At 46.8% G+C, this 27,732-nt stretch overlaps 1 protein-coding gene and 1 long non-coding RNA gene across 2 annotated transcripts; both read left to right on the forward strand.

The window, feature by feature from the left end:
• The first annotated feature begins 1,193 nt into the window (after positions 1–1,193).
• LOC115384121 (uncharacterized) lies at positions 1,194–25,708 on the forward strand. The gene is made up of 3 exons (XR_003930801.1): positions 1,194–1,204; positions 3,194–3,200; positions 24,810–25,708. It is a non-coding gene; the product is annotated as an uncharacterized LOC115384121 (long non-coding RNA).
• Positions 8,738–23,484, forward strand: LOC115384120 (transmembrane protein 47-like). Its single transcript, XM_030086451.1, has 3 exons — positions 8,738–9,007; positions 20,500–20,640; positions 23,276–23,484. The coding sequence occupies exons 1-3, from the start codon at positions 8,779–8,781 to the stop codon at positions 23,452–23,454; spliced, it is 549 nt and encodes a 182-aa protein (XP_029942311.1). The 5' UTR covers positions 8,738–8,778; the 3' UTR covers positions 23,455–23,484.
• Positions 25,709–27,732: the final 2,024 nt, after the last annotated feature.

Here is a 27,732-nt window from a genome sequence, read left to right on the forward strand (position 1 = left end):
TGTCCCCGAAAACTTTTTAATTTGTGTTTGCAGCAGCGTCTGCGGAGCGGGGCCCCGCGCTCACTTGCTTGCTTCTGTTTCCTGCTAAAACTTTTACGGTGACATTTATTCCATTGTGCTAAATGTCCCCGTTAGACCTGAGAGTTCGCTCCCAGTCAAAATGTTCGGAACCCGGTCTCCTTCCTCTCTTCTCTCACGCCGCCTCAGACGGCGGAGCGATAAATTAGATCCACCTCAGACGACCGCTCCGCTCTCTATTCCCACCTCACGTTACATCACAGTAACCGGGACAACCTTGGAATCCACGCCCAACTTTCTGAAAACCTTCCACCGTCTCCCATTTAATAAATCGAGCCTCACGAGCCCGAGGAGGCTGTCAGGTGGAGCCCGCCCGCCCGCATGCAAATCTGGCTCGCACGGCAGCCATTAGCTGTCAGGATCGACTGTATCTACAGCCGCACGCTTCTTGCCAGGAATTTTTAATGCCGCCTTTCAGTGCACTTCTCAAATCACAGCTTAATTTACTCCCGAATTACATATATTTATAGCGCCGGAGAAGAACTCATTTCTACTTTTGGGCATTAAAACGTGCTTCGGATGATCGGCTGCAGTCGCACAGTTCTTGACCACAGGGAGGTGGAGGAGCAGTAGTCTGATTACTCGCATCACCTCGGGAGGCGATCAGTGTCACCCGGCGAGGCCGAATGTTCCCGTTTTTGCCTCCGAACTGAGCGCGAAGCCCGCTTCCCAGCCGCACCCGTGCCACGAAGACGCTCTTCTGAGAGCAGGGAGGGAAGCGATTGAAGCGAAACCCGGGGGGAATCCTGGAGGACGTCGCCGTGCGGCCTGCATGAGAAGAGGTGAAGATTCGTTCTCCAGCAAGACAAAATACGCATATTAGGACCGTTCTATGTTATCTAACACTTTAGGTTCATGCTGTGTGTTTATATCTGATGTCTCCAAGTCTTTGGTGTGTTTTCATGCGCACAAGATCCTGTGGGAACAATCTCAAAGAAGCAAATATAATAGAAAAACCAAATGGCTGTATCACTGCAGCACCCCGTCATAAGAGTCGGGTGTAAATAAAATATTAACTGTGGAGATAAAAAAGAAGAAAGTCGCACATGTGTTAGTGTGTGTGTGTGTGTGTGTGAGTGCGTGTGCGAGCGTTTCGACAATGTGGAGCTGTCCTACGGCTCACCTTGTGCCTGTGGAATTATTCACGAGGCAGTTACGCTCAGTTATGCGTCCATTAAGCACCATCTGCAGCCTGCCGGGGTAAGAACGGAGGAAGGAGGCGAGGATGGGACGGGAGGCGGGGTGGAGAGGAGGGAGATGGATGGGGAAACGTGAGAAACGTGGCGCAAAGGAGCAGAAAAGGAAGGGAGTCGACGGTAAAAGGAGGGCTGCAGGTTGGGGGGGGGGGGGGGGGGGGGGGGGCTGCGTGTTGTGCTTCCCGTCACGAAGAGAAGTAAAGAGAAGGTGTGTGCGACTGTTTTTTTCGGTGTTGTTGATTTCCGTCCATACATTACCTGCAGAGATGAGCTTCCCCGGCCCGCTCGCCTGCCTCCGCCGGAGCGTTGCCACGGCAACAGATGAGCCAAGCCCGGCAGTAATTGGCGGCGTGTCTGTTTGTGCCGCCTGCCTCGCGGCGGACGGGAGATCGCGCCGAAGTCGGGCCGGCGATAATGAAATCATTAACGAGGAGCCGCCAAAGCGCCGACGCGCCGGGCCCGAGCCGAGCAAAGCGGATCGGCCGACCTCCAGGCGAGACGGCGCTCCCAGGGCCGAACTCCCCCGCCGCAGTCCGTCGGCGCTGCCGCTCGACAGCCGCACTGTCATGTCGAGGCATTTCACCGGCTCCTGTCGAGCTCCGCACCAACAATCCACAATATGTTTGCGGCAGATCTGCGGCTTTGTTCAACAGGCCCGGCGTAAGCCCACCGGATTTCAAGAAGTAAAACTCTGGGTATTATCCCAGAATCCCTGGGTGGAGTCGTCGCGCTCCTACTCAAACTGGCGCCTGAAGCATTCGTATCTCCAGAGTGAGGCTGAGAGAGATTTACGATCTTCTCACCCCAGCTCTCGGTGAGAAAGTGGATTCCTGCCAGAAAGCAGAGAAGCATGGTGATAAATTGTTGATCCTGACAGACACAGACCGAAGTATTAATGCTCACGATGCGAGATGTGCGGCTTTTAGACGCTCGGTGTCATTTATACATTTCTGCTCAGACGTCACAGGGCACCCCTGAATTTACAGCATTTTTATCAAAAAATGAATCAAAAGTATTCGACAAAATGTCTTTTGTATCCATGTAAACCACTATAATTAAATTCACTTTCACTCAGAGACCTAGACAGAGACCTGTTTCAAAGAAGAAAAAAAGTCTGCCATTGATCGTGCCGTTTCTTTACATGTTGACTCAAACTCACCGCCAGCGTGTCGCCAACTGCGGCATCTCGACGCAGTCGGCCTCAGCCGCGAGGAGTAATCAGATTAAACTCAAATCCGATTAAAACAGTGTCCTAATTCGACTGAATGGCACAAACCGTTTACGACGTGCAAAGTACGATGGGATTGATCACTGACTGAATCCAACGAGACGCATGAAAATGCACACCGATCGGCTGGTCAGAATTCAGTCGTGTTCGTTGCCTCTTCCTTTTCATCCAGTGGAACGGCTCTCTGCACTCCCAGCTGTGTGATCGCAGAGGTACGTCTCGTTTTGTGTTTCAACCGGCCACAAAAACAGAAAATACGTTCCTGTGCTCGCCTTACATTGGAGTGGAGTGGCCAGATCACGCTTTGGGCGTTCTTTTTTTTTTTTTTTTTTTTTTTTACCTGAACAACTCTTGTGCGATTGTTTTAGAGCGCGCAGGATCGATGATGTGTTGGAAAGTTTATCTCCCGCCAGGCTTCCTTGAGAGCGGCCGTCGCTCTTTTCACCTGCGTCGATAATGCAAGGGAGACGGCGGAGTCGCAAGGCACTGGAATAACGCTCAGGTTTCACAAGCACTTAGCATCCGTCTTCCGCCGGAGCGTCACATAAATAGCAACAACCGCATTTACCGTTTTACGCATTTGCATAATAGCGGCACGAATTCTCTTTTTTTAACAGAAGAACTTGCGATTTCAGTCATGCTTTGAGCCAATTACCTGCAAATGCTCTTTGGTTTTATGCGGAATCCATAGTTGTCCAGTACCTGAGGCAGAAAAGAGGGCCAAGCCTCGCAGCTAACTGAATTTATTGATATAAAAAAAGCTTCAATTAGTTAATTAATAGTAAACAAATATACAATGATGTTTATATCATGACTGGATTTTAGGTTTTTTTTTCTAATTATTTTCCACTTTCTGAGTACTTTAATGAGTAGGGTTGAATCCTGAAACCTTTCAGTAAACTCACAAGCAAACTGTTTCTCTCTTCAAGCTCATATTTTATTCATATCGGACTAAATGAGAGGAGTATAAACATCACTTTTTGCATCCTTCTAAATCAAACACCTGCTTCGTCTTCAGCTCCATCGTACCCGGGTTCTGGCCGTTTCCAGAAGGAATCAAAGGAAACCGTTTGGAAAATTTGTGTTTTAAGTGGAAGCAAGATCACAAAGGCGGACAAATTATAAGCTATCAAACAAGACGTGTTTTAAAGTTTGATAATTTAGAAAGTTTTAGGCAGAAAATGAAGAATCAGAGTTCTAGCAACAGTTGGATTGGATTTGTTTTTTTGTAAGGGTTTCTCTCCTTTGGGTTCGCCTTGTAAAAGCTCCAGTAAACTGCAAAATCGGCCTCACCTGAGGAACAACGGCGAGGCGGAGGGGTTCGTTTAGCGAGACGTTGGGAGATGCGAGGATTACGGCGGAGAGCGAGCGGCCGAGGATGAAAACATTTTAGATTTCAAACAACTTTGACGCCTCCTGACAGGCGAGCCATATGGCGCTGCATCAACTAATCCTTCCCGTTTCCCAGACATTCCTAAATGGATTATCTAACTCGGCTGCTTAATACTGTTTCATTTTCATTCTGTCGCAGCGAGTCCGATCCCCATACATCACTCACACTGGGATTCAATTAGCACGGCAGTAATTAAGCAGGGGGCCGCTTCTCCCTGAAACGCACACACGCTTATTTGACAGGCTGCCGGGAGAAGAGTGTGTGTGTGTGTGTGTGTGTGTGTGTGTGTGTGCGTCTGCGTCTGCGTGTGTGTAGATTGGCAGTAAATATTAGCTTGTCTCATGCACAACGCAAGCACACAAAGACGCGCCTGTGTTAATTTATTATCGCCACTCGAGCTCCAACAACTCCGGTTTGACAAATATCAAGTCGCCACAAGTTATCAACGTTCAATTTGGGAATCGAGACATCAATCCTCCAATGAAAACTGAGCAATCTGTGAGGCTGAATGAGCTGCTTCTGCGCAGGACGACGCATACATTTTCACAGTCGTCAATTCACCTGAAGATGCGCGAGGAGGACACGCAAACTCCTTGAAGCGATCCGGACTGATATTCAGCCCGCAGTGGAGCGGCAGAGAGAAGCTCTCAGTCCCTCACCTGAAAGTTTGACGAGCCAATCAGGCCCCGAGTTCTGTTTCTGAACTGAAACTACTGGCTGCTTCTTTGAAGTGAAATCTAATTATTGCTGCGGCACTTCTTCACCAAATGCCGTGTGCACGCGCGCGTCTGTGTGTGTGTGTGTGTGTGTGTGTGAGCGCGCGCACACACACACACACACACACATACACACACACCTATCAAAACTCCCTCTGGTGAACATGACAGTGGAGACGAGGAGAAAGAACAAGCAGCTCAACCCTGCTTTCATCTTCTTCTCCTCTTTTACTGCCTGACAATTGAGCTCTGGCACACAGAAGCGTGTGTGTGTGTGTGTGTGTGTGTTACATATTTCATGCCACTGATGATTGTGGGCATGATGGTTCTGTGTACACCCCGGTGTTTGACAGAGCGGCACTTGTGTGTGAAGGACAGCGAGCATGTGTTTGTCGTGCTGCTGGAAGTTGTGTGTCTTTGATGCGCTGACAGATTGGAGTGTGGGTGACATGTAGCTGTGCGTGTGTGTGTGTGTGTGTGTGTGTGTGTGTGTGTGTAGCCTCGCAGGCCTGAGTGATGGCCTCTCTCTCTCTCTCTCTCTTGCTCGTGTGTTTGCCGAACGATGTTTACGTGCGTCGGCGTGTTGCGTTCGCTGTCCCCGGTAAACCCTGCCGCACCTGTGGCTGCAGATGGAGACAGATACGGAGCCGCCGACTCGGCAGCAGGATATGAAATATGCTAATGAGCTAATAAACTTTGCAGGGGATTTTGTCATTTTTCTGACCTTGTTTTGGAAACTGAAACGATCTAATGGGGGGTGGGGGGAACGTCTTCCTGTAGTGTTAAAGCCTCAGAAAAAAGTGAGCCAATAATGACTTTATTGATATTTCTAAGATGCTTAGTTACTTTTCTGTGCTGACAACTCTTCCTGAATCTGCTTTAAACTGTTCAAAAACAAAGAAAGACACTTCCAAGAGTGAATTTTTGCTTCTCACGTTTCTGGTTTTTCACTTAGATAAAAGGGCTCTGCCATCCTTACAAGTTTTTTTTTCCCCATTTCTTCATCTTTCTTCAAAGAAGTTTTTAAACTTGCCTATTTGGCCTTCACACATTCACGATTTCAAGTTTGTTTTCAACCTTAAAAAAAAAATCAGCCTTAATAAAAGGTTTCAGCATAAAAGTTTCGATTACGCAGCAAACCTAATAAATGTAGCTTTATTTTCAGTAGCACATTTTTCAGATGTGTGAATAACCTGAATAGCTGGAACGTTGATCCTTCTGTGTATCCGTCGATGCAGGGCTGCGCAGTTCATTGTTCGCTGCCCCTTTTTTCACCTTTATTGACTCACGGAAGATTTACTACTTAAAGCCTCCACACAATCACACACTCACCTGCGCTCAGACCCGGACGCGGCCAGGTGTGACAACAATCTGTCCGCTGTTTACCCCCGAGCGGCTCCGCGGGAGAAGCCGGGCTCCGGGCGCCGGAGAGTGCAGGTAACCTGCAGGAGGAGGGACGAGTTTTTTTCTACTCCCTGCTTCTGTTTTTCCCCATCTGGTCCTGAAATTTGAACACATCAGCAAAACGCTGCGAGTGGAGACCATCTGCAGCTCGCAACGCCTTCATGGTGATCTAATGAAGAAAAACGAGTTTAGCTCGGGACAGCGGGACGAAAGTTTTGAAAAATTCCAAAGCGTGTTAGCGTTTCTGCGATCCGCGCCGTCATTTTGATGCTGGGGTCATTTATTACCCCGCTGCACCATCAAGACAGCCATCTGGTCCGTTAACAACGGGTCATTAAAGTGGCAATAATGATCAGACAACACTCACGGGCAGTAAACTCACATTGTTACGGTGCGTCATGCTAACAGGAAGGAGCTCCCTCTGCCTGTGGATCGGATCCCCCTTCTTCTCCACGTGTCGTTTTTACCGTGGGCGCTTGTCGGGGAAGCTCCACAGTGGTCACTCTTGCATCCAGATGTTTCTTCACACAATCCTCTGCTGAATTCCTCTCTTCCCTGTAAATTTCCCCCCTAAACGCCGCAGCAGAAATCGACAAAAGCACATCCAGTTTCAGCCGCAACAGATGGTAAATATTTCGTCACTCGGGGTAAGGTAATGTGGCGATGCGTTTAGGGTTCAGGCTCACATAAAGCATCTGGCGTTCAGCAGAAAAAGGAGGTTTTTTTTTTTTTTTAAATTCTCATTATCCATCAGGAGTGAGGAGGCAGATCTAAATGTTGCAAGCAAACAGACGCTTGAGTTGTAATGTGAAGAAAAAAAAGACCAGCAGATGAATCCAACGAGACACCGAATAAGGTACAAATGCAAAAATCAGAAATACCAAAGAAAAAAACCAGCAAACGGGGCAAAGTAGGAGCAAGAGCTCATGATTTGAAAGCCACAAATTCAGAAATACATGCTTCAGTGGACCATTTTCTAGTGAAGCTGCTTTAGTTTTAGACTGCTGGGAGACCTTCACCGCACTGGACTTCTTTCAGGGTTTTCTATAGAGAAAAGGAATTCATTTCAAATATTCACCTCATTTTAATATTCTTTCTTATTCGGTTATTGCCTCCCCGCTGTGCAGTTGTTCTGTCTTAGGTTTAAAAAAAGGAGAAGAAAAACCTTAGAAGTCAGCATTTTTTTCTGAGCTCAGGGACTTTAAGATTTGATGGACTGTATGTAAATTATAATGAAAACTTCATTTTGAGAGTCCCTGGAGGTTTTCCGCTCTCCTTTTTTTTTTTCCCAATCTTGCTTCAATCAGCAGAAGACCACACTTCGTTTCCATCCTGCACAAACAGGATCCGTCGCCTCATAAAGAACGTAAATACAATTTGTCGGCCGCGCTTGTTATCCCTCCAACCATCCGTCAGCCAGGGGGACACGCGAGGCAAAGATTAAAAAAACGTCCCGGTGAATTTAATCTTGCGGAACATGCTTTCAATATGTGTAACTGCCTCCATTGTGTACCTGTGTGATTTTAAGTGAAACGGAGTTGGTAGTGTTGATTCTTCAGGACTCCGTTCACCTCTATCTCCCTGCCTCCTCCCCCCCCCCATGCTGCCTCTCATCACCACTCATTATTGCCCTCGTGGAGAGTAAACAAGGCCATCTCTCCTCTCCATCAGCCTCTCCGGCTCTCCTTTCTTTCCGCTTAAATAAACACACGGATGTCCCCTGACTCCGTGAACCGGCTCACCTCTGCCTCCCCCCTGCTTCTCCGGATTCTTCTCATCAGCATAACAGACACACAATAACAGTTCCCTCCCAAGTTGCTCCAGCTTATCCCCATACTTATTTGGAAGTGGTATGTTTTTCTCCAATAATTTATCTGATCAGTTGTGTTTAAATTGTGGCATATGTTGACCGCTGAACCAAAAGATTTGACACCATAGGTTGCAAAAAAATCAATCTTAACATGATTTTACATCTCTGCGAATTCAACAAAATGTGCACAGTTGAGAAATTGTGACCATTTCGTGCTGATTTCTTGGTAAAATGCACAACACAATCTGCAAATCGCCTAAAATACTTGACGAAACTACCCAAAACAAACAAGCTGTTGATTCGGTAAACCAGGAAACAGTAGCTAAAATTGAACTCACCTACAAAATGCCCAAAGCAATTAAATTAATGAAAGTAACTTGTAACTAAATGTACGCTTTTGGTCAGCATAACACAGCTTCATAGGATCCAGTGCTGCTGTTTCTATTATTTCCATTTTAATCATTTTTTATCTGTTTATTTTCAACACTTCGGTTCGACTGTAGCTGTTTTTAATTTGAATAAAGCAGAGCTGAGTGATCCGATCTATAATGAGTGAACAATATTGACACGTTTTGCTGCTGGAGGGAAATGAATGTGACGCCGCCAGCTGGCTGAAGTGTGGTTAAAGAAGAGGCGAGGGAGTGGATTCAAGGAGGAGACGAGTGTGTGTCTCTCCCTCTCTCTCTCTCTCTCTCTCTCTCTCTCTCTCTTTGACGTCAGTGAGCGGCGGAGGTCTCCGGTGCGCGGCGGCGGCGGCGGCGGTGCCACAGGCGCAGCGTCCGTGCAGCGCGCAGAGCAGGCGGCGGCGGCGGCTCCTCCATCGCCAGCGGGAAGCAACAGAGGCTGGAAACTCCGTCACCCAGACAGGGATTCTGCCCGGCAAGCCGCCCCCCCCCCCCTCCCTTTCCTTTCCCGTCCCTTCCCTTCCATTCCCCTTCTCCCCCCGGCTCGCCATGTCCTCTGCTGTCACGGAGACGGAGGAGTCTGCGCGCAGCTCCCCGCTGACGCCGCTCAAGCTGGTGGGGCTGGTGTGCGTCTTCCTGGCGCTCTGCCTGGACGTGGGAGCCGTGATGAGCCCGGCGTGGGTGACCGCCGACGACCAGTACTACCTGTCCCTGTGGGAGTCCTGCTGGAAGCCGGCGAGCACGGAGAACTGGCAGTGCAGCAGCACGCTGGGCTCAGGTACGGGGGCGGGGGGGGGGGGGGGGGGTGTCCGACACTCCAAACATCCCGTTTCAGGGAACAAAAGAGCGGCTGAGACTGACGGTGCTGATGAAGACATGCTCCATCGCCTCCGGAAGGGCAATCTCAGAGCCCCGTGGCTCCTCATCATGTCCATCCAACCAGAACAAAGCTCACCTGTGACTCCGCCAGATCAGGATCAGGCTGCAGCATCAGGAGGGATTGGTTAGGAGGGTTGTTTAACTGTCACAGGTGTTACCTGCACTAGTCTGCTGGTGGGGGGTAATAATAACGAGGTAAACATGAGATCTTGTTTAGAAATCTAATATAATAATATCATATTTTTGAGATTTCTTATTCCACGCTCCATTGCTCTTTTTCTTGCCCTTTAATTTGCACCAGGAATGGTTGAGCTTTGTTTTTCTTTTTTCTTCTGTTTGGGGAAGTTTCAGAACAGAAGCAGTTTGTTGTTTTTGGTTATTTTTACTCATTTTTTCCATCTTCACCAGGTAGGAAACAATCAGAGCTGCTAACAGATAACATTCTGTTTCAACTAATCGCATGATTTTAGTGATTTCATCAGCTGTTTTTCCTATTTACAGAAAAAAATAGATATAATGCAGGATTTCCAGGATTTATGTTAGAAACTGCCAGTAGTCTAGATCTTTACTCATTAACCTTTTCCACTTTTATCTACCATAATATTTGCCCGCTTATGGAAAAAACCTTCACTTTTAACGCATACCATGACGTATTAATGTTACTCTTCAGTCCTTTACACAATATATTAGCTTTATATATTTATATATATTAGCTAAATATATAGAACAAAATTATATCTCTATGTACTGTTCATTTATACAGTATTAGTTGTTACCCTGAGTACAAACACTTATGCAGACGATGTTATTGTCTTTGTGCTTTGAGGTTTGTTCCTCCAAATAGCAGTGCTGGATTTCCCACTACTTCACAGCACTTCCTCACAGTTAATTGCACTTTTCCTCTATATTTTTCGAATTTGCAGAGCATTAACGCACAGCGCATGGAAACATAATTTATCAATCTTTTCGATATTTCCACTATGCAGGGCATCCCGATAACGATAAACGTGTGTTAAGTTTTCATTTATCGCTGGACAACAACAAAGCTGCAGTTAGATCAACTGTGCCTCACTACACCATCATGTGGTGCAAATTTGTACTGCAAGATGAAAGGTGTAGCTATCTGCCAGTGATTTGACATCAGGGCAGTTGTTTTGTCCCATTTCACATTTAATTTACTTAAAATCTAAACTGTAAAATCCACACCTAGTCTTCAGCTTCCCTTTAATCAGATGCAACAGCCTCCGTCGTGATTTATAACTTTGCAGAGCAGGCCCAGTCCTCACGCTGGATAAAAGAGCACCGACTCTCTGGGGTGTTGCCATTTACCTCCGACTGATGAATTCTGAGCGCTGCCGGAGGACGGCGGCGGTGCAGAGAGGGTGTGGGCTCCACAGGAAGAAAAACAAGGAGCGGCTCACGTTTTCACTTAGTTTCAGTCGATAGCTTCCTCTTTCTCCTTTGTTGTCTGGGAAAACGCACCCTGGGTTTTGAGGGAGCATTTGAGCCGATCTTGCTATGGATGGATTGATCTATTGATTGATGGATGTTATCTCTATGGGGGGGGGTCATAATTGTTTTCATGTGTGTGTAATTTGAGCTCATATTGAACTGTGTGATAGTAGGGGAGCCCAAGTGTCTGCTTGTCAGTGTGTAAATTAGTGTGTCTGGTCTGTGTGTGTGTGTGTGTGTGTGTGTGTGTGTGTGTGTGTGTGTGTGTGTGTGTGTGTGTGTGTGTCGGAGGGCCTACCATGTTGAGCTGACCTATTTCTGGACATTCTCCTCTGAAACCCAGCTGAATATTTCATGTCACACTCTGATTTCTCTGTTGTTGCATCTCCGCTCCCTCCCTCCCTCCCTCCCTCCCTCCCTCCCAGGACATTGAAAAAGCACACACACGCACACACACGCATGCACACGCACCCGCGCTCGCTGACACACTTTGTGACCATAACTTTCTGCAGTCCTTTCTCTTCCTTCACTGCTTCTCACACATACCTACACACACTCCAGACCAAGCCTCTCTAATTAGAAGTCTCTCGCAGCAGTGTGTGTGTGTGTGTGTGTGTGTGTGTGTGTGTGTGTGTGTGTGTGTGTGTGCCTGTGCCTGTGTGTGTCGTCCCGACGCACACACATTGATCTTTAAAAATAAATCACTCCCTGTTCGTGCCAACTGTCTCGGCTCGTCGCAGCACAGTTTCTGGTAATTTAGCTCGTCTTACTCCTCTATAGTGATGATCTTTTTCTCGTCGTCGTGCAAAACTGAACCGATTGCCGTTGGGAAATACTCTTACACCTTTTCAGCTCATACACAACACAAAGGCACTGCTGCTTGAGAGACGGGAATACGGATGCTCCAGAGGGTGGGAGTCTTTGAACCTGGGGAGTGATTAACAGGTCAATTTGGAGAAGTTTCTTATTTCTTCATGGTGTGAATCCGTAATCAGCTGAGCTGCAGCTCATTTGCGTCTGTCTGGACTTGTGTGTGGGTGTCATCTAAACAGTCTGTGCTCCGGTGAAAACTCGATGCTGACTGGAGGCTCTTTGGGTCCAGAGAACTCGTCTCCGGACAAGGAAATCCGTGAAATCCCTGAAATGAGCTGATTCGATCATTGGATCACCGGAAAGTGGCAGAAAGCAGCATGTCATGGTCAGACCTCCAACGGACGGCACGTGGTTGTGAATTGGCTGTAGTTGAAGTGCCGTGACTTGGTTTTGGTCAGACTCTCTGAAGATCTGGTGACCTGCGGAGGGTCTGTCCTGTCATATGCCATTTTCTCTGACCCACATCAACATGATCCCAAGATGTTATTGACACTTTCTATCAAATACTGAAACTTTTGCCTTTTATGATTGACTGCTTGTAAAGTTGACGTAGAGCCTCACAACATCGATAGACCAATATCAATTATCAACGTTGTCAAAGTTTTCAAGAAAATTGTGTATAAACAAACTATCTGATTATCTTTCCATCAACAATCGTCTGTCTCCATTTCGGTCTGATATTAGAAAATACATATCTCCATCAGCATCAGCACTATGTTTCCAGCCATTACTGATTTTCAAACCACAGGTAGAGGAGTGCCTCAGGGTTCTCCACTTGAGCCTCTTTTATTCTCAATCTTTATCAAAGCTCTTCCTCTCACCTGGACAGACTGCAAATTTCAACTTGATGCGGATGATACAGTTATATGCAGTTTTAAATATAATATTCCTGATATTCAGCATTTTCTTCATCGTAACTTCCAAACAATTATGGCTTCAAACAAATAAACTACTTCTCAATCAAAACAATCCTTTTTAATGGCCATTTCAAAAACCAGTCGAGCAGTTTAAATATCTACTGTTATGGCTACACCCGACTCTTTCTTTCATTTTTTCACATACAGACTGTTACAAACTCCACAACCACCAATCTTCAACCTCTCTATGTTCCATATAACAGTCTGTGCAGGTTTTTCCTTGCCGCTGTTTCAGAACTCATCACCCGCCAGACGTCAACTCCACTGCTTATTCTGAACTTTCACATTTATTCATCTTAGTTATTCTGATTACTTGAGACAACAGCTAATCCCATTCAACTCATGTTATGAAAAAAGGAAAAATTATTACACTTTTGGATTATTCAAAAAGAGTGTGGTTTTACACCTCAGTCTGCTTTATGTTTTTCACACTTTGACATCAAAACCTATGAGAGGATTTACAGGCCTTAAAGTCTCGAACGATATAACAAAGTGTCAAGAATGAAAGAGACGAGTTTTGCCGTGAAGTTGTAGCTTTACTTTATGTGTTTGTGACTTTTTGACAAACGCCTTGTCATGTGTGAATAATTTTTTTTTTTTTTTTTTTTTTTTTTGCGTGACAGTAAGCTGTGTGACAGCAAACCAGCTCCAGTCTGTGGAAAAAGGATCAGCTCCGAGCAGAAACCCCGCATTTGAATTCTGTAACAGTCGGCAAATGGGACACGACGCCAGATAAAAAAAAAAAAGAAAAAAGAAAAAGAAAAAAAAAAGCCTAAAATGATAGTGGGTGTATTGCCTTAAAGGCAGATATCGCAGCAACTTCTACCTGTCAGTCACACACACTTCCACACACACACATACACACACGGATTTGACACTTTTCTGAAAGGTTTTTTTTTTTTTTGAACCTTTAGAAGTTTCACCTGGAAGCCAGGCGTCTCTCCTCCTCTTTCTTCTCTCTCTGCCTCACGGTCACTCCTCTCTCTGCTCCTCACATCCTCCTGTCAGACGAACTTCCTCCTCTTCTTCTCCTCCTCCACCCTCTCATCTTGTTATCCTCTTTTTTTTTTTTTTTTTCCCTCGCCTCACGTTTCACCCTCGATGCAGAAATCCACAAACAAGAGGCAGCTTTGTCATTCGGTTGACCTTGAAGAGACTCGTGGAAACTTAACTGACGTCTCCTTGATTCTAACCGGCTGCGAGTTGTTTCTTGTTGCGACCCTCCCCGCCTCGCGATGGTGTGGTTTAATTCACTCCCTGTGGATCAGTGGAAGTGCGTCACGCCGCCGAGCTCTCGATTCACTCTTCATGCTGGAATTCATGAAAACTTAAGTGTTACTACCAGTGTGTTTTGTCATTCAGCCGACCTTGAGTACCTTCCTGGCTAAAAGAGACAAAAGCCACATTTTCCCCTGGAATTCTCAAACTTCCAGACTCTCCATCATATTGAATTCCTTCAGAATAATGTCACTGAAGTGGTTATGAATTTGGTTATAAATTTGAGGGTAGCAGAACCCTGGATGCACTATTTTACTGCCAGTGTATCAAAGGGTGGAGATTGTTTTGATTTACTTTCAATTTACATGGAAATGAACAACCTTCTGCCATCAGTGGCTTCATTTAGCCGACCTTGAGAAAAAACTTCCAGAGCTCACTGCTCCATTTCCACAACATAACAAAAAAGTGAGAAAACTACTTGATCTCGCGTCTTGGGCTTGTTATATTGATAAATTGATGTTTTCTTTGAATTTTATTCGCTACTTTTTCACTTCAGGACGGTCTTTCCGGTTGTTTGTCATTGAGCTGACCTTGGGAGACTTCCTGAGCTCACTGAGATGGACCCATTTTCTGATTTCTGTTGTCATCAATCCAGGGTCTTAAGTGCCGGTTAACCAGAAGCCAGATCGGTTGCGTTCTGACCTACATTCGCTGGTGTTTGCGGCTCCAGATGTGGCTCGCGCTCAGCCGCCAGCGAAGACCTGAATACCCTCCAGACGCGTTTCCTCCTGGCCTCGGCGGCTCCTCATCCTTCTCCATCAGCCACATCGATCCCGTCCTCGCCTTCCGACCTTTATCATGCGCGCGCTCAGATGAATCGTCTTTTTTCTCAATTTCCTCCCCTTCTCTCCTTCTTTTTGTTCAGTCTGTGCGCCCCCCCCACGCCTTCCCTCCTCCGATCCCTCGCTCCTCCCCGAGGGCTTCACTCTTACATTTCTAATGTTAATCATTTCCCCTTTTGTAATTTCACCGGCCACCTTCCACCGTCTCTCTTTCTCTTCTCCATTTTCTCCGGGGTCAACCTTTTCAATGAGCCCCCCCACCCCCTACCCCCCTCCACCTCCACCTCCACCCCAGAGACTCCCGTTCTGTTTGTAGTGGCTGCAGGAGGAGTGGGGAAACGACGTGGCGTTCGCGTCTCTGGCAGGCAGACAGACAGACAGATGGGGGAATAACCGAGCCTGGCTCGCCCAGAGGAGCTGCACTCTTGGGGGGCACGATTGTGAAAAAAAAAAAAAAAAAAACATGTGCATGTGCTGAAACAGTCACGATCCAATTGGCAGATGCAAATCCGGCCTCCCTCAAAGCGTTTACAGTATCGCAGCAGCAGGAGCAGCATGTGGCGGCGCATCACAAGCCCACGTTCAAATAAATCATTTAATCATCCACGGATATCAATGACTTAAAGACAGTTATTCCTCCGGTGGCGGCTTCCCAACACACCGTTTATTGAAAATCAGGTGAATTTACTCCCGATTCTGCTGCTGCGCTCGTTAAACCCGCATGTTCGCTTGAATTCCACCTTTCATGAGATTAAGCAGTGTGTACGGAAAGGGGTGTGTGTTTCTGCATCCTGTAAAGAAAGGTAAAAGATGATTATACACATCAGAGAAGAGTTGATCGCTTTTTACTATTCATTCACAAAAATTAAAATCAGCTGGCCTGAGGATCACCACTCGCGACACATTTCTACCTTTAAGGATGTTTTTTTTTTTTCCGTTTTCTCGACTGAATTGGTGAAAGTGTGTCACTGTGGAACGGTTGAATTTTTGCTCTGTGTCGTTCTGATAAAAACCTACCTTCAGAAGGTGCATTTCTAGAGATAAGACCCTTCAGATACATTTTCATCCCCCTTCTCCGTGGGGAGTAACACGTTGGCCCCCCCCCCCGTCTGGTGATTAAAGCCCAACAGCATCAGATAAGTGTCTTTTAAAGCAGCGCCGCCACATCCAGAGTGGATTTTTTCTACCTGTGAAGAGTTAATCTTAATACACCAAGTGCTGCGTTATTTTTTAAAACAGAAGCTATCGTTCCTGCTGGAAATACAGTTTTAAAGAACTGCAGGCGCCGCTCTGGAGGCTTTAAATCAAGACCTTTATTCACAGCTCTGTACTGGAGCCGTTTACACACATCTGCTCCCGGAGAGTGGATTTTAAACCAGAGACAATGACCGCTGGGACGATTGAAGAATTAGCAGCTTTTCTTAGATAAAGACCTGAAGAGAAATGTCTCCCATGATCCCCTCGGCCCAGCAGCGAAACACACTTTACACTGAACTGAACCTGAGTGACACTAAAACACTTTTTTTGTGTCAAAACAAGATGCAGAGGTTTTTTTAAGAGCCCTTCCTGTTTATCCATCGCGTCAACCTTTCCCTGTGTGTGTGTGTGTGTGTGTGTGTGTGTGAAAGAGAGAGAGCTCTTGATTGGACACTTGTTTGGCTGGCGTTTGGGATGCAGAGACCCAGAGTCAGTCGATCAGCGTGACGGCTCCAGCGGCTTTCACAGTAAAGAGGGGAGAATGCGACAGCGCGGTGCGGTAATCCTGTCACATGGCCAACAGTCACAGTACAGCAGTGTGTGTGTGTGTGTGTGTGTGTGTGTGTGTGTGTGTGTGTGAGAGAGAGAGAGAGAGAGAGAGAGACAGAGAGAGAGAAACTGATAATTTGCAAGTTCCACACGTCAAGCTGGGGGCCTGTGGTGAGGAGAGAAATCCTACAGTTGTTTTCGTGTGCGTGTGTGTGTGTGTGTGTGTGTGTGTATGTGTGTGTTTGTTTGATGCTTTGCGTACTGTGTGTGTGTGAAAGATAAAACAGAGAAAGAGGGTTTTACAGTTAAGTCTCCCGTTTTGTGTGTGTGTCAGAGCGGGAAATTGCCGGGTGGTCCGTCGCAGAAAGAGAGCGCATGAATAATAGTTTTTATTTATCGTACTGCTTTTTTTTTTTTTTTTTTTTTTTTTCTTTTTCTTTGCAGGTCTAACTATTCTTTACATCCCGAAAGAAGTCAAATATGGCAGATTTAAGCCAAAGGAATCAAATATAAGGATGGAGGAGGTGTTGATCATGGAGGAGGACATGATCTTATCGTGTTTTTCCTCACTACTTTCTTCCTTTATTTATTGAAAAATTCATTCAGCTAACGGGAACATCCTTATCTTATATCTAACATTTTAAATGATGAATGAACTTTCGCTTATATTTCACTTTTTACCACTTGAATAATCTCAACATGCGAACATATGAATCAAAATACGATCCGCTTCGCACAACTAGCTGACACGCAACATGCTGGCACACTGCTGGGTTCAGCCAGGGGGCGTCAGTGTCTTGCTCAATGGCACTTCAACACACGGAGAAGGCAAGATGGGGGATCAAACCGCATACCTTTTGGAAGATGACCCACTCAGCCGTCGCATAAAGTCTGGATAATACCGTCGATTTGAGGAGAAAAGACTACTTTTAGGCGTGTTAAAGCTCATGCGGTCTCATGCACTTTTGATGACCAGACTAAAAGAAAAGGATATAAATTGTGGGTTTTGTGTGTTATTTTGTATTTGTGTGTTTACCTGTGTTGCCTCGGGCCATGTTTCACATCCGATCAAGGAGAATTTGGTCCAGATGTCTTTGAAAAAGACAGTTTTATCCGGTCTCACTTTTCCCTGTTCCATGTATATTTAAACTCATGTCCCACTTGCTGTTTCGGTTCCTCCTCGCTTTCTCCCCCCCCCCCCTCATCTTTAATTTCCTCCCTCGCCGCCTCCCCACCGTCCACCCCTGCGTCTCATCTTTCACCTCCATCTCCATCTCTGCCTCCCTCCGCCTCTAAATCTCTCATCTTTCCTTATCGCTCTGCTCCACCATCCATCTTTCATGAGCTTTTTTGCCGCGCCGGAGCAGTAAATTCAGGAGTCACTCGCAGTGACACCACTCACGTAGCCCGGGAAAAAAGAAGGAAAAAAAAAAAAAAGAAAAAAAAACTCTCAAACCCAAATCGCTGCGCCTTTATAGCCAGCTGCAGTGCATCGACGCTGCATCTCCACCGACAGCTACATTTTCCTTGATGTTTTCTCCAGGACTTTCAAGTTTGAAGTTTTCCCTTTTAAGATCCTGAGGATGTCCTCAAGGTGCACAGATTATTTTATTTATTTATGGATCTATTTTGTAATACAGCACTTCCAGGATTAGCGCCGTCGTACAGAAATAGGTTTTTTTTTTTTTCGAGCGCCGGCCCGATCTGACGGCGTCACGTCTGATCACAGCGAGACGGCAGACAGGTAGAATAACAGGTTAGAGAAGATGGTCACAATCGCTCTCTTTTTTTCCCCATCAGCATCCAGATGGACTAAATAACAGCGTGTGTGTGTGTGTGTGTGTGTGTAGGAATGTGTGTCTCCTGTCACACCAGCATGGAAAAAAGGGAAATCGCGTTGAGAACGAGAAATCCATTCCTCCCATCTTGTTACAGCTGTCGGGGGCCGTCCACAAGACATTCCCGTGTCCAGTTCAGCCTGTACGTGTTTGTAGTTGCAAATTCTCACCATTAACCTCCGTGAGACTCACATTCCAGAGAACGGACACAGTTATAGTTGTTTTTTTTCCCCGAGGTTTACCTGAGGAGGATCACAACACACTCTGGAACAAATGGCGAGGCTCTTCATGTAGGGAGTCACGCTGATGGGATTTGTTCTGCAGGAAATCTTCCCAGGAGATGTTTGTCGGAGTGTGTGTGGCCGCGTCAAGCATTTTGAGTCCACTTTGTTCTCAGATGTTAGGTTTTTGACAGATGACGCTCTCCTGTCAGAGCGACGTTACGAGAAGCCAACAGATCCACTCAACACCTTCGGCGCTCCCTTCGTGAAAAGAAGGGAAAGCTCTGGGAACAGGTCAGAGAACCAATGAGTTGGTGTCACTCACAGATCACCTTTTCCAAGGTTCCTCAGGTGAATCCTGTATTTGGAGCCTCGTACATCCCAAGACCGAAAGTGCTAAGTTAACGTAAACCTCCTCACTGCTCAGCGATGGACCACACAGCGGGTTTGATTTGGCGAATCTGTCTCCGTGCTGTACGTTGGCCTTTCTCAGGAATTTTCAGAAAAATATTTAAAGGTGCTGTAGGCAGGATTCCGCATTTGACCCATCTAAGATGGCGATTTGAAACCCAGCACAGCCAATCATGTCCTGTTTTCTCTGACATCACGCCCTTACGCAAGTTAAGCCCCTCCCACAAGAAAATGCGACGAACGTCCCTCGACCAATCACGGTAAAGAGCCTCAGGGGCTCTTCTGATTGGTCAAAGATACCTGGAGCTGTCGAGATTCCTTTTCAGCTCAGAACAGAGACAGATGGAAACACTGCGCCCTCGCGGTAGTGCAATTATGCTACACTCCTAAAGGATTATCAATGGATACTCTAACATTTAATCCAAAGAAAACACAGAAAAATTAGCACTGACTAGCAAAATCCTGCCCACAGCACCTTTAAGACAGCTTTTGGAATCCTTCTGCATTGAAAAAAAACAAAACAAAACAACAAAAAATAACATTAACAGTTGATTTTTAGAATCTTGACACTCTTTGAAAGCCTGTTTTACGGTCCTGATTTCTTTTAATGACATTGATAAACATATTTATCCATTTTTCGCCATAAATTCATGTAAAGAAATCTCAAGAAACAAGGCATGCTGGGAATGTAGAGTGGTTCCATATTAATGCTAGGCTAGGCCACTATTTTCCTTTTACCGACGATCAGATCAGTCTTTATTAGATGTTAAATACTGGAATCAGACATATAAAACGCTGGGACTGTCTAAGTTCTATCGCAACCTTCTTCACATGAGGAAATACCAGCAGAGCTTTATTGTGAAGATTAATTTTAGGAAAACTGAGGAAAACTATATTTTTCACTTTGTGGTTAAAAGTTCCTGGTTTGACTGAGGCGTGTGTGTAAACTTGAATGTATCCAGCCGGGCGGTGGAACGTTTCGGCTTCGACCGCTGGAACTTGCGTATGTGCGACACACACAGCAGTTTTTAGCCGTGAGCTGGCGAGCGAGACGGCGTCTGGGCCTGCGATCGATCGCTGCTCAGGGCGGCGGCAGCAGCAGCTCCTCTCGGTGTGTGTGTGTGTGTGTGTGTGTGTGTGTGTGTGTGTGTGTGTGTGTGTGTGTGTGTGTGTGTGTGTGTGTGTGTGTGTGTGTGTGTGTGTCTGCTCCTCACCTCAGGCAGCCTCCGGGACCAAGCGAAAGCAGCTTCTGAATCCACGTCCTGATGCATCCCAGCGTCCCTGTGTGGGAGCGAAATATGATTTGTGGTGTTTTTAATTGTGGAAGGGTGTGTCTCTATATGTGTGTGTGTGTGTGTGTGTGTGTGTGTGGTTGTTCAGTGCAGGATGCTCCCTGTATAGAAACGTGAGCAGTTTTTTCTTTTCTTTTTTCTTTTTTCTTTTTTGATGGCATGCCAGCAAAGCTTTTTAGCCAAGGCTTTTTGTCAGCTCAGGTAGACTAAGTGCTCTCTCTCTCTCTCTCTCTCTCTCTCGCTCTTTATGACTTTCGCTCTCGGCTCCTCTCTGACTCCCCCCCCCCCCCCCCTTAACGCCCTCGCCTTACCCCACCCTGCGCTCGGCTCGCCTGTCTTTTCATGCTGCCCTCTACGTCCTTGTACCACTGTTCCCCTCTCCCCTCTTCATCCTCATCCCTCTTTTCTTCCTCCTTTGTTTTTTCCTCCTCATTTTTCCCCATCTTCATCTTCCACCTTCCTCATTTTCATCTTCTTCCTCTTCTCTAACTTCTTCCCTTCCTTCTCCAGTGACTTTGTGCCCCGGTTGTGTTTTCTCACACACACACTCTCCCTGTCCTTCTTGTCTTCCTCTCTCCCAGACTGGCAGGTTGCTACGCTGGCCCTGTTGCTAGGGGGCGGGGCCCTGGTGCTGATGTCCTTCCTGGTCGCCCTGGTGGCCGTGTGCATCGGCACGAGGCGGCGGTTCTACGCGCCCGTCGCCCTCATGCTCTTCGCCGCAGGTTAATAACCCACACGCACGCACACACACGCAGTCCAAGGTCGAAGGTCACACGCGCACCGTGCACCAAACACACACACACACAATAAGATGAGCTAATTAGCCAATTTAGAGGAGGTAGCAGGAAGGCTGGAGTGTAATCACACTGAAAACTGACGTGCATTCAAATGATAAACCTGACTGACTTATTAAAGAGAGTGCACACACACACACACACACACACACACACACACACACACACACACACACACACACTCGTGCACAATTCTTCTCTATCTCAAACTCATTTAGAGAAAATCCTATTTTTTATGATTGGGGCCCAGCAGGGCGGGAGCCCCGTGTCATGCCTGTCCGTTTAATTTCCTCCGGCTTGTCCCTAATCTCAGCTTGGACAACCACCAACTTTCCGCATTTCCTCACCTCCAGAAATAATTGGAAAATTGCATTTAAGAAAAAAAAAAAGCATAAAATGTTAAAATTTTTTGCAGTCTGCAGAAATGAGTGGAAATCTTCTTAAACTGACAGTAAGAAGAAGCCGCAGTGCCGAACTGGAAGACTTTATTTTTTTGCGATGACAAATTATTTCAAAGCAGGCATGAAGGGTGGAAATTCATCATCAAAGGATTTGAATTAAGCACTCTCATAATGTCTGGATTGACAGTTGACTCCCCCCCCCCCACCGCCCCTCAGACAGTCGTCGTGCACACTGGCGCCGAAGAGAAGCTTTTCTCTGTTTGGCCTCAGCCGAGCTGACGTCTCCTGCTCGAAGTGAGGCCGGATTCTTCAGCGTTTCACAGCTTTTCTCAAGACATCTGAACTGGAAAATGGCGGTTTTTTTCCTTTATATTTTTACATATATGTTTATAGGGCGCCTGACCAGTCCAACCAAAATTATTCGTCTGAGCTGGAATCCAACATTTTCCCAGCGTTGCGCCCCCTAGTGGCAGCGTACCATGATGAATATCCGTCAAACGTCCTGCTGGATTCTATCGTTTTTGGAGATGGAAATACGGATCTCTGAAGGTTTCCTCGGTGAGGCGTCTCTGGAGCGTTCAAGGCTCTCCCTCAGAACGACACAGATCACAGCTCCTATCCACCTCTTTAAGGCTTGTTTTTCCACACCATCTGTCTTCTCGTCATATTTGCATGTTTTTTGGACATTATGCATTCTGCCTTTTTTTTTTTTTAATTCTGTTGGGGTTTTTTTTTTTTTTGTTTTGTTTTTTTTTTCCCTTTTTCCAGGAAAGTGCCAGGGCTTGTTTATGCTCCCACAAGATGAATTCCCTTTGAGGGAATAACGATTGATGCCTTCCCCTTTGTTCTGCTGCCATCCACCCCCATTTTTTACATCTCTCTCTCTCTCGCTCTCTCTTCATCTCCCCGCCCGCCCTCATCCCTTCATCTCTCTCTAAAATCACCCTGTTTTCTGTGACCCTTTTCATCCTCGCTCCTTGAGTCCCTCCTCCCTGCCCCGCCATGGCGCCCTCTCTCTTCGTTCCTTCTTCATCCGATCGAGCTTGATTGATCTCGACTGATCTCGTTTGTCTAAAACGCGCTAAATGAACTAAAGGAGTCGGAAACGGCGCCGCTGAAGGCGCGGGGCGGTCCCCTGGATGTGTCAGAGAGCGAATCCCTCCAACTCTAAACTCATAATACTTCACCGGAAAAAAAAAAACAAAAAAACATTAATAATGTCCAATTCAGTTCAATTCCAAGTGCAAGCTGCTGTAAATGTGCAGATTTTCTCACATTTCTGTCTCCAGTTGTTTTCAGTTTCATGACATCGAGGCTTTAATGTTGAATTCCTTCAGATTTTGAGAGACTGAAGCCAAACCCCCAAAGCAAATTCCTCAGTCGACAGTCTTCTTTTTCTTTTTTTTTTTTAACTTGAGCACAAACTCAAGCTCCTGGTTCTGCTCTGCTGAAGGTGCTGCTTATTCCAGCTAAATGACAGAAGATCTTGATGATAAAACTGTGTTTCAGCTGCAGGCTGGTCTCCCGGTTCCTCTTTCTGCTGCTGCTGCTGCGATGTTTCGGCAGACCGCCGGAGCCTTGCAGGAGATAAATGGCGCCCAGGTCAAGAAGTAGAGGAGCGCAGTGACTTGTGACTCCTCCAAATAAATGCTGGCTGGCCTCAAACGGACAGAGAGCAAGAGGTTCAGATCGATGGAGGGTCGATAATCGTGACGCGGCGTCATAAAAAGGACCATCTGCGGAAAATGCCCGCACTTTTCATCCCGACTCCATCGGCCTCACAAAGCCTCACACTGAGACTTTAAACCGGTGCCAAACTCATCAGCAAAGTGATGAGAAACTTTTTTTTCGGAAGCCAGCGAGGAGTGGAAGTTTGGACCGGTTGCTGTGTGAGCAGCAGCAGCAGCAGCAGCCTCGTCTTTAACGCCGAGTCTGGAAACAGCTTGAAGACGCTCCAAGAGGCCGATGGTAACGTCGCTGAAGATCTCAGCAGGGGGACCGGCCTGTAAATATACCACCCTAAAACACCAGACATTCCTTTACCCCCCCCCCCCCCCCCCCCCCCCCCCCCCACACAAAGTCTCTAACTAGTCCTGCACAGAATGAGGATGCTCTGAAAAGTTAGCCCTGTCCTGTCAGTAACGTCCGCTTGTCTCCTCCAGTTGTCCTGCAGGCCTGCAGCCTGGTCCTCTACCCCATCAAGTTCATCGAGAGCATCAACCTGAGGATCTACCACGAGTTCAACTGGGGGTACGGCCTGGCCTGGGGGGGCACCATCTTCTCCTTCGGCGGGGGGATCCTGTACTGCCTCAACCCCAAGAACTACGAGGAGTACTACTAGCCGAGATTCGTGCGGCGGGCGCGTCGGGGAGGTGAACGGGCCAGCGGCGGCGGGGGTGGGTGGGGGGGACAGGGAGGGACGGGGTGTTGGTTCAACGCTCCATTCCTCAGAACAGACTCCGGTGGCCGGCGGTTGACTTTTCCTGCCTCGGTTTTGAAGGACAAGCGAGCGCCGGGCCTGATTTGTATTTGATGTGACGGCCCGAGCGTCACCTGGGACTGACCGCTGGGGGATGGGGGGCGGGGGGGGGGGGGGGTCTGACCGAATTGTGACGCAGTCTTTTGAGAACCGATGAGCCTGCAGTAAGAAGGCACGGAGGAGATCTGAGATGACAGAGCCTCCATCCCGAACTGCCGTTACCGTGTTGCGACAAACTCCAGCGATCAACGCCGTCGCCGGGAAAACGGGCCGTCCGACTGGGAGACTTCTACATGCATGCACATGCAGAGGCACGTGTATCTTCACCTGTACAAACCCTCGGGGTGATTGTTTTCCAGATCCTTGTCCCCGGTCCACAGCTACATCGCCACCGCCACCACTGCTTCATTAACAGCAGCGCCGTTTGTTTTCCGTAGTTGTTCGAAGCTCTCGAACTTCCACAAGGACGAGGATTCAGATCCGACGTTCCGGTCGCACCTCATAACTTTCCTTAAGACGGATAGATTCCTCTCGCGGGGGACGCCAAGAGTGAAATCAAGACACCTACTCAATATTCTGTTATCGACCCACGTGTCTGTTGCTGCGGCAACCCACAGGGTGCGCACATGCAGCTGTCGTGATTGATTAGCCGCGGTCGGAGGTGTGAGACGGACGCCGCTCAGCCGCCTCTGAGGGGTCCTGCTAAATTTCGATTGCCCATCGAGCAGCGTGACAGTCGAGGCATCCTCCCGACCTCCACTTCCCCGCTTCGCTGCGTCGTCATCATCATCGTCCTGTGTGGATGCGAGCGTCCGCCCCGCACGCCGCAGACCGCCGCAGCCTCGCAGTGGCCACGTTTACATGCACAGCGGCAGTGGGATTTCTGCTTTGAATGCTTTTATGCGCGCACAGCTTTTTTTCATTCCGGGTCAACTCATGCGGAGACGGGCAGGTTCAGCAGCAGGGCACCGGTACCCAGATGTACCTCTGCCGGAACATATTGAAGTCAAGCTCCTGGCTTTAACATCAAGCACACATCATACCGATCTAATCAGTTACTACTTACGACACATTTTAAATCTGTCTGTCTGAAAGTTTACCTTCCATCACCGCCTTGCCTTTTTCAAACCGATCATGTATTCTTTCGTAAATCAGCCGAATTCCTATTAGCTCGCCATCATGCATCAACTGTGATCCTTGTGGAGTTCATATTGTAGCCATGAAAACCGCAGCCTCTTTTCCTGGTTAAAAACTTTCAGAGATAAAAGTCTGGGGACCAAACATTGAACCCTGAGGTACTCCATAGTGCCCGCATTCAGGTTATTGTTTCACGAGCCTCCATTTTCATTTGGGTCGTGTTAAAATTAAACCTGCAGCGTTAACGTGATGAACGCTGCCCTCAGAACCCTGATGGATGCCGAAAAAGCAATTCTCTGAACCAACTCTGGCGCAGTGCTGATGAAGTTTAATCGTAATGCGAATACATCACGGACAAAAGGGTTTAAAATGAGCAGTTTCAAGCTCGGTTATCAAATGCAGCAAGAATTTGGTTAACGTTTTTGCATTAGAAAAATTGGCATGTGGTAAAAGTTCCAGCTGCGATCATCAGAAATAATGCAGTTTTTATTAAAAAAGACAAAGTCGTGAGCGATCACAGTGACAAGTGCGGCACTGTGTGCATGTAAACAGAGCCACTGAAGCAGATTTTTTTTCGCAGGCGGCGTCTGCTGATAAGTTCGGGCCACGTTTCATTAGCCGCCTCTTTGTCTACAGTAAATGTCAGAGATCAGCGCTGCGCCCACACTGAGAGGTTTTTGGATGGAAAACAAGCCTGGCTGGCACACATCTGTTGGTTCAGGGAGAGAAATGTCAATATCAGCCAGAACTGAATGTCACAATTAATAAAACAAAAAAAAAAACTGTGCTGCTTATAGACAGAAATTGGGTTGTATAATCTGTCGACGCTTTCAATATCTCACAGAGGAGATGATCTGATTATTGCTGTTTTCACGTCTCAAGAGGCTGACTTAATCAGTGTTTATCTATTTGTGCTGATTCCCCACCCCGAGGGCTCGTCTCCAATCAGTATTTGGAGGATTTCCCTGGATCTGATGCATAACGTTCGACATTTAAATGAGATTTTACACTTCAGATTCGGGTGACGAAGCTCTTCTCTGTCTCCCTCCCGTCATTCACCCTCCGACCTGCTTTTTTTTTTTTTTTTTTTTTTTTTTTCTGTCGAGTCAGCGAGCACGGAGACAAACAAGACGGTTTTGGCTTTGTAAATGTTTCATCGTTCCAAATCCTGGGTTCTGGAGCTCTGTGGGCCACCAACACTCACAAAGAGGGACATTAGATTCGCCTGTTCTGTTTTCTGAACAGATTTCAATATCACTGAGATGTGCGCGAATGTTTCCCAAACTAAGGGACCTATTCAAGTCAATCTTAAAAACACGGATTATTGTTATTTATATGGAAAAAAAAAAATCAATTTAAATCCATATTACTTCCCTGCCTAACATTAGGAATGTCTTGAAATAGGCAAAAAATATCACCAGATGTCTTCAGAAAGCTTTAACTATTCTGTTCTGTCAGTCAAATAACCGCACTGTACCGTATCTGGCCAAAAAAACAACAACAACAAAAACATGTATGAAATTACGACGCATCTGAACTGTTGAATGAATGGACCATAAACGTGGGACTGGAATCTCAAAGGATTTAGGATGCAGCAAAGAGTGACGCCACTTTACTTACCAGCCTCATAATGTAAATTCACAGTGTGTATTATAGGATGGAGTCGGGAGCTCATCAGCTAATGGAAAACCCTCAATCTGACTCGATCGCCGTCTAATCTAATGAAAGTCAGCAGGTTCGCTCCGACACACAGGCAGACCTTTGAAACAGTGGGAAGGAGCTGGAACTGCCGTGCGCTCCATGCTGTATTTACTGTGGTTTGATCATTTCGTAGCGAGGGTGTTTTTTTTTTTTTTTTTTTTTTGCTACCTAGAAATGTGGCCGTGCTTTGGTGGCGTAGCGGAACCGTAGGCACTAACACCGGAACAGACCTGGGCTAAAACTTACAAGGATACTGACCAGCACTGTGCGTCAAACCTAAAGCTCAGTGCAACGCTTTTTATATGTTTTGATTTTGCACTCTCAAAGTGAATATGCACTGGTCTCCACTGTGAATGCCACGTAGCAAATCAGACCATTGGAATTAGCAGAAAATGTCGACTTACATTGTCATTTCACATATAACTACATCAGAACTGCAGTGCATCTCCGATTCAAAGTGATAATTATACATTTTAAAATGTGCAAAATGTCAAAAAAAAAGGCACTCCACAAGTAGATTGTGCTGCCTACTAGAATTATTTTTTAATTAGGAGCGCTACATCAGTCATCATTAGGAGCCTCTGATGCTAAATGACAATGCAAATATGTTTGTAGCAGTGGGGAAAAATGACCCACATGCTTTGATTTCTTCTCTTTAATGAATCCCGTCGCCATGGCGCCATGTGGACGGGGTTATTTCCGTCGGGCCCCTCGGCGTCCTTTCTGTGGGGGAAACTCCTGGATCTCCTGACCCCTGCTGCCTCCTCCTCCTCGTATGTTTTCTCCCAGGTCTGACTCGTAGCTATTAGCATTTGTTTGGTTATTAATTTAACTGATGAAAACGTAGAGGCTCATAAACAGAGACAGCTCTGTTTTATGCATCGTCTCCCAGTAGGCTGGAGAGAAAAACACTGTCTAATGATGTGCATAGGGATTTAGGGTGTGTGTGTGTGTGTGTGTGACGGCAGAGATGTGTGTGAGATCGAGTGTGTGTGTGTATGCGCATGTGTGTTGGCATGTTTTAGATGCCACTGTAGAGATGTCAGTAATCAGCATTTATCTCTTTGTACGTTGGCACATTAAAGCACTGAGCAGAACGTCTCCCGTCTCGTTCTTGGAAGTGAGTCCATCATGAACGGCCCCGTCCCTTCCAGGTAAGCCGAGTCCCACACATAAAAAAAAGAAAAAAGAAGAAGAGTTGGAGGTAAAGAGGTTTACGAGTGCGGCTGTGACGGGAAACAAGGAAAACACAGCAGGAGAGGGAGGATCTCGTAAAGATACACAACTTCAGTCCTCCACCTG

The sequence above is a fragment of the Salarias fasciatus genome (genome assembly GCF_902148845.1).
Source record: "Salarias fasciatus chromosome 23 unlocalized genomic scaffold, fSalaFa1.1 super_scaffold_20, whole genome shotgun sequence".
In the NCBI taxonomy this organism is placed as follows: Eukaryota; Metazoa; Chordata; class Actinopteri; order Blenniiformes; family Blenniidae; genus Salarias; species Salarias fasciatus.

Coding starts and splice junctions, on each gene's coding strand:
- LOC115384120 (XM_030086451.1), top strand. CDS start 8,779: ATGTCCTCTGCTGTCACGGAGACGGAGGAGTCTGCGCGCAGCTCCCCG. Junction 9,008..20,499: donor CAGCAGCACGCTGGGCTCAG/GTACGGGGGCGG, acceptor CCTCTCTCCCAG/ACTGGCAGGTTGCTACGCTG. Junction 20,641..23,275: donor CCTCATGCTCTTCGCCGCAG/GTTAATAACCCA, acceptor TGTCTCCTCCAG/TTGTCCTGCAGGCCTGCAGC.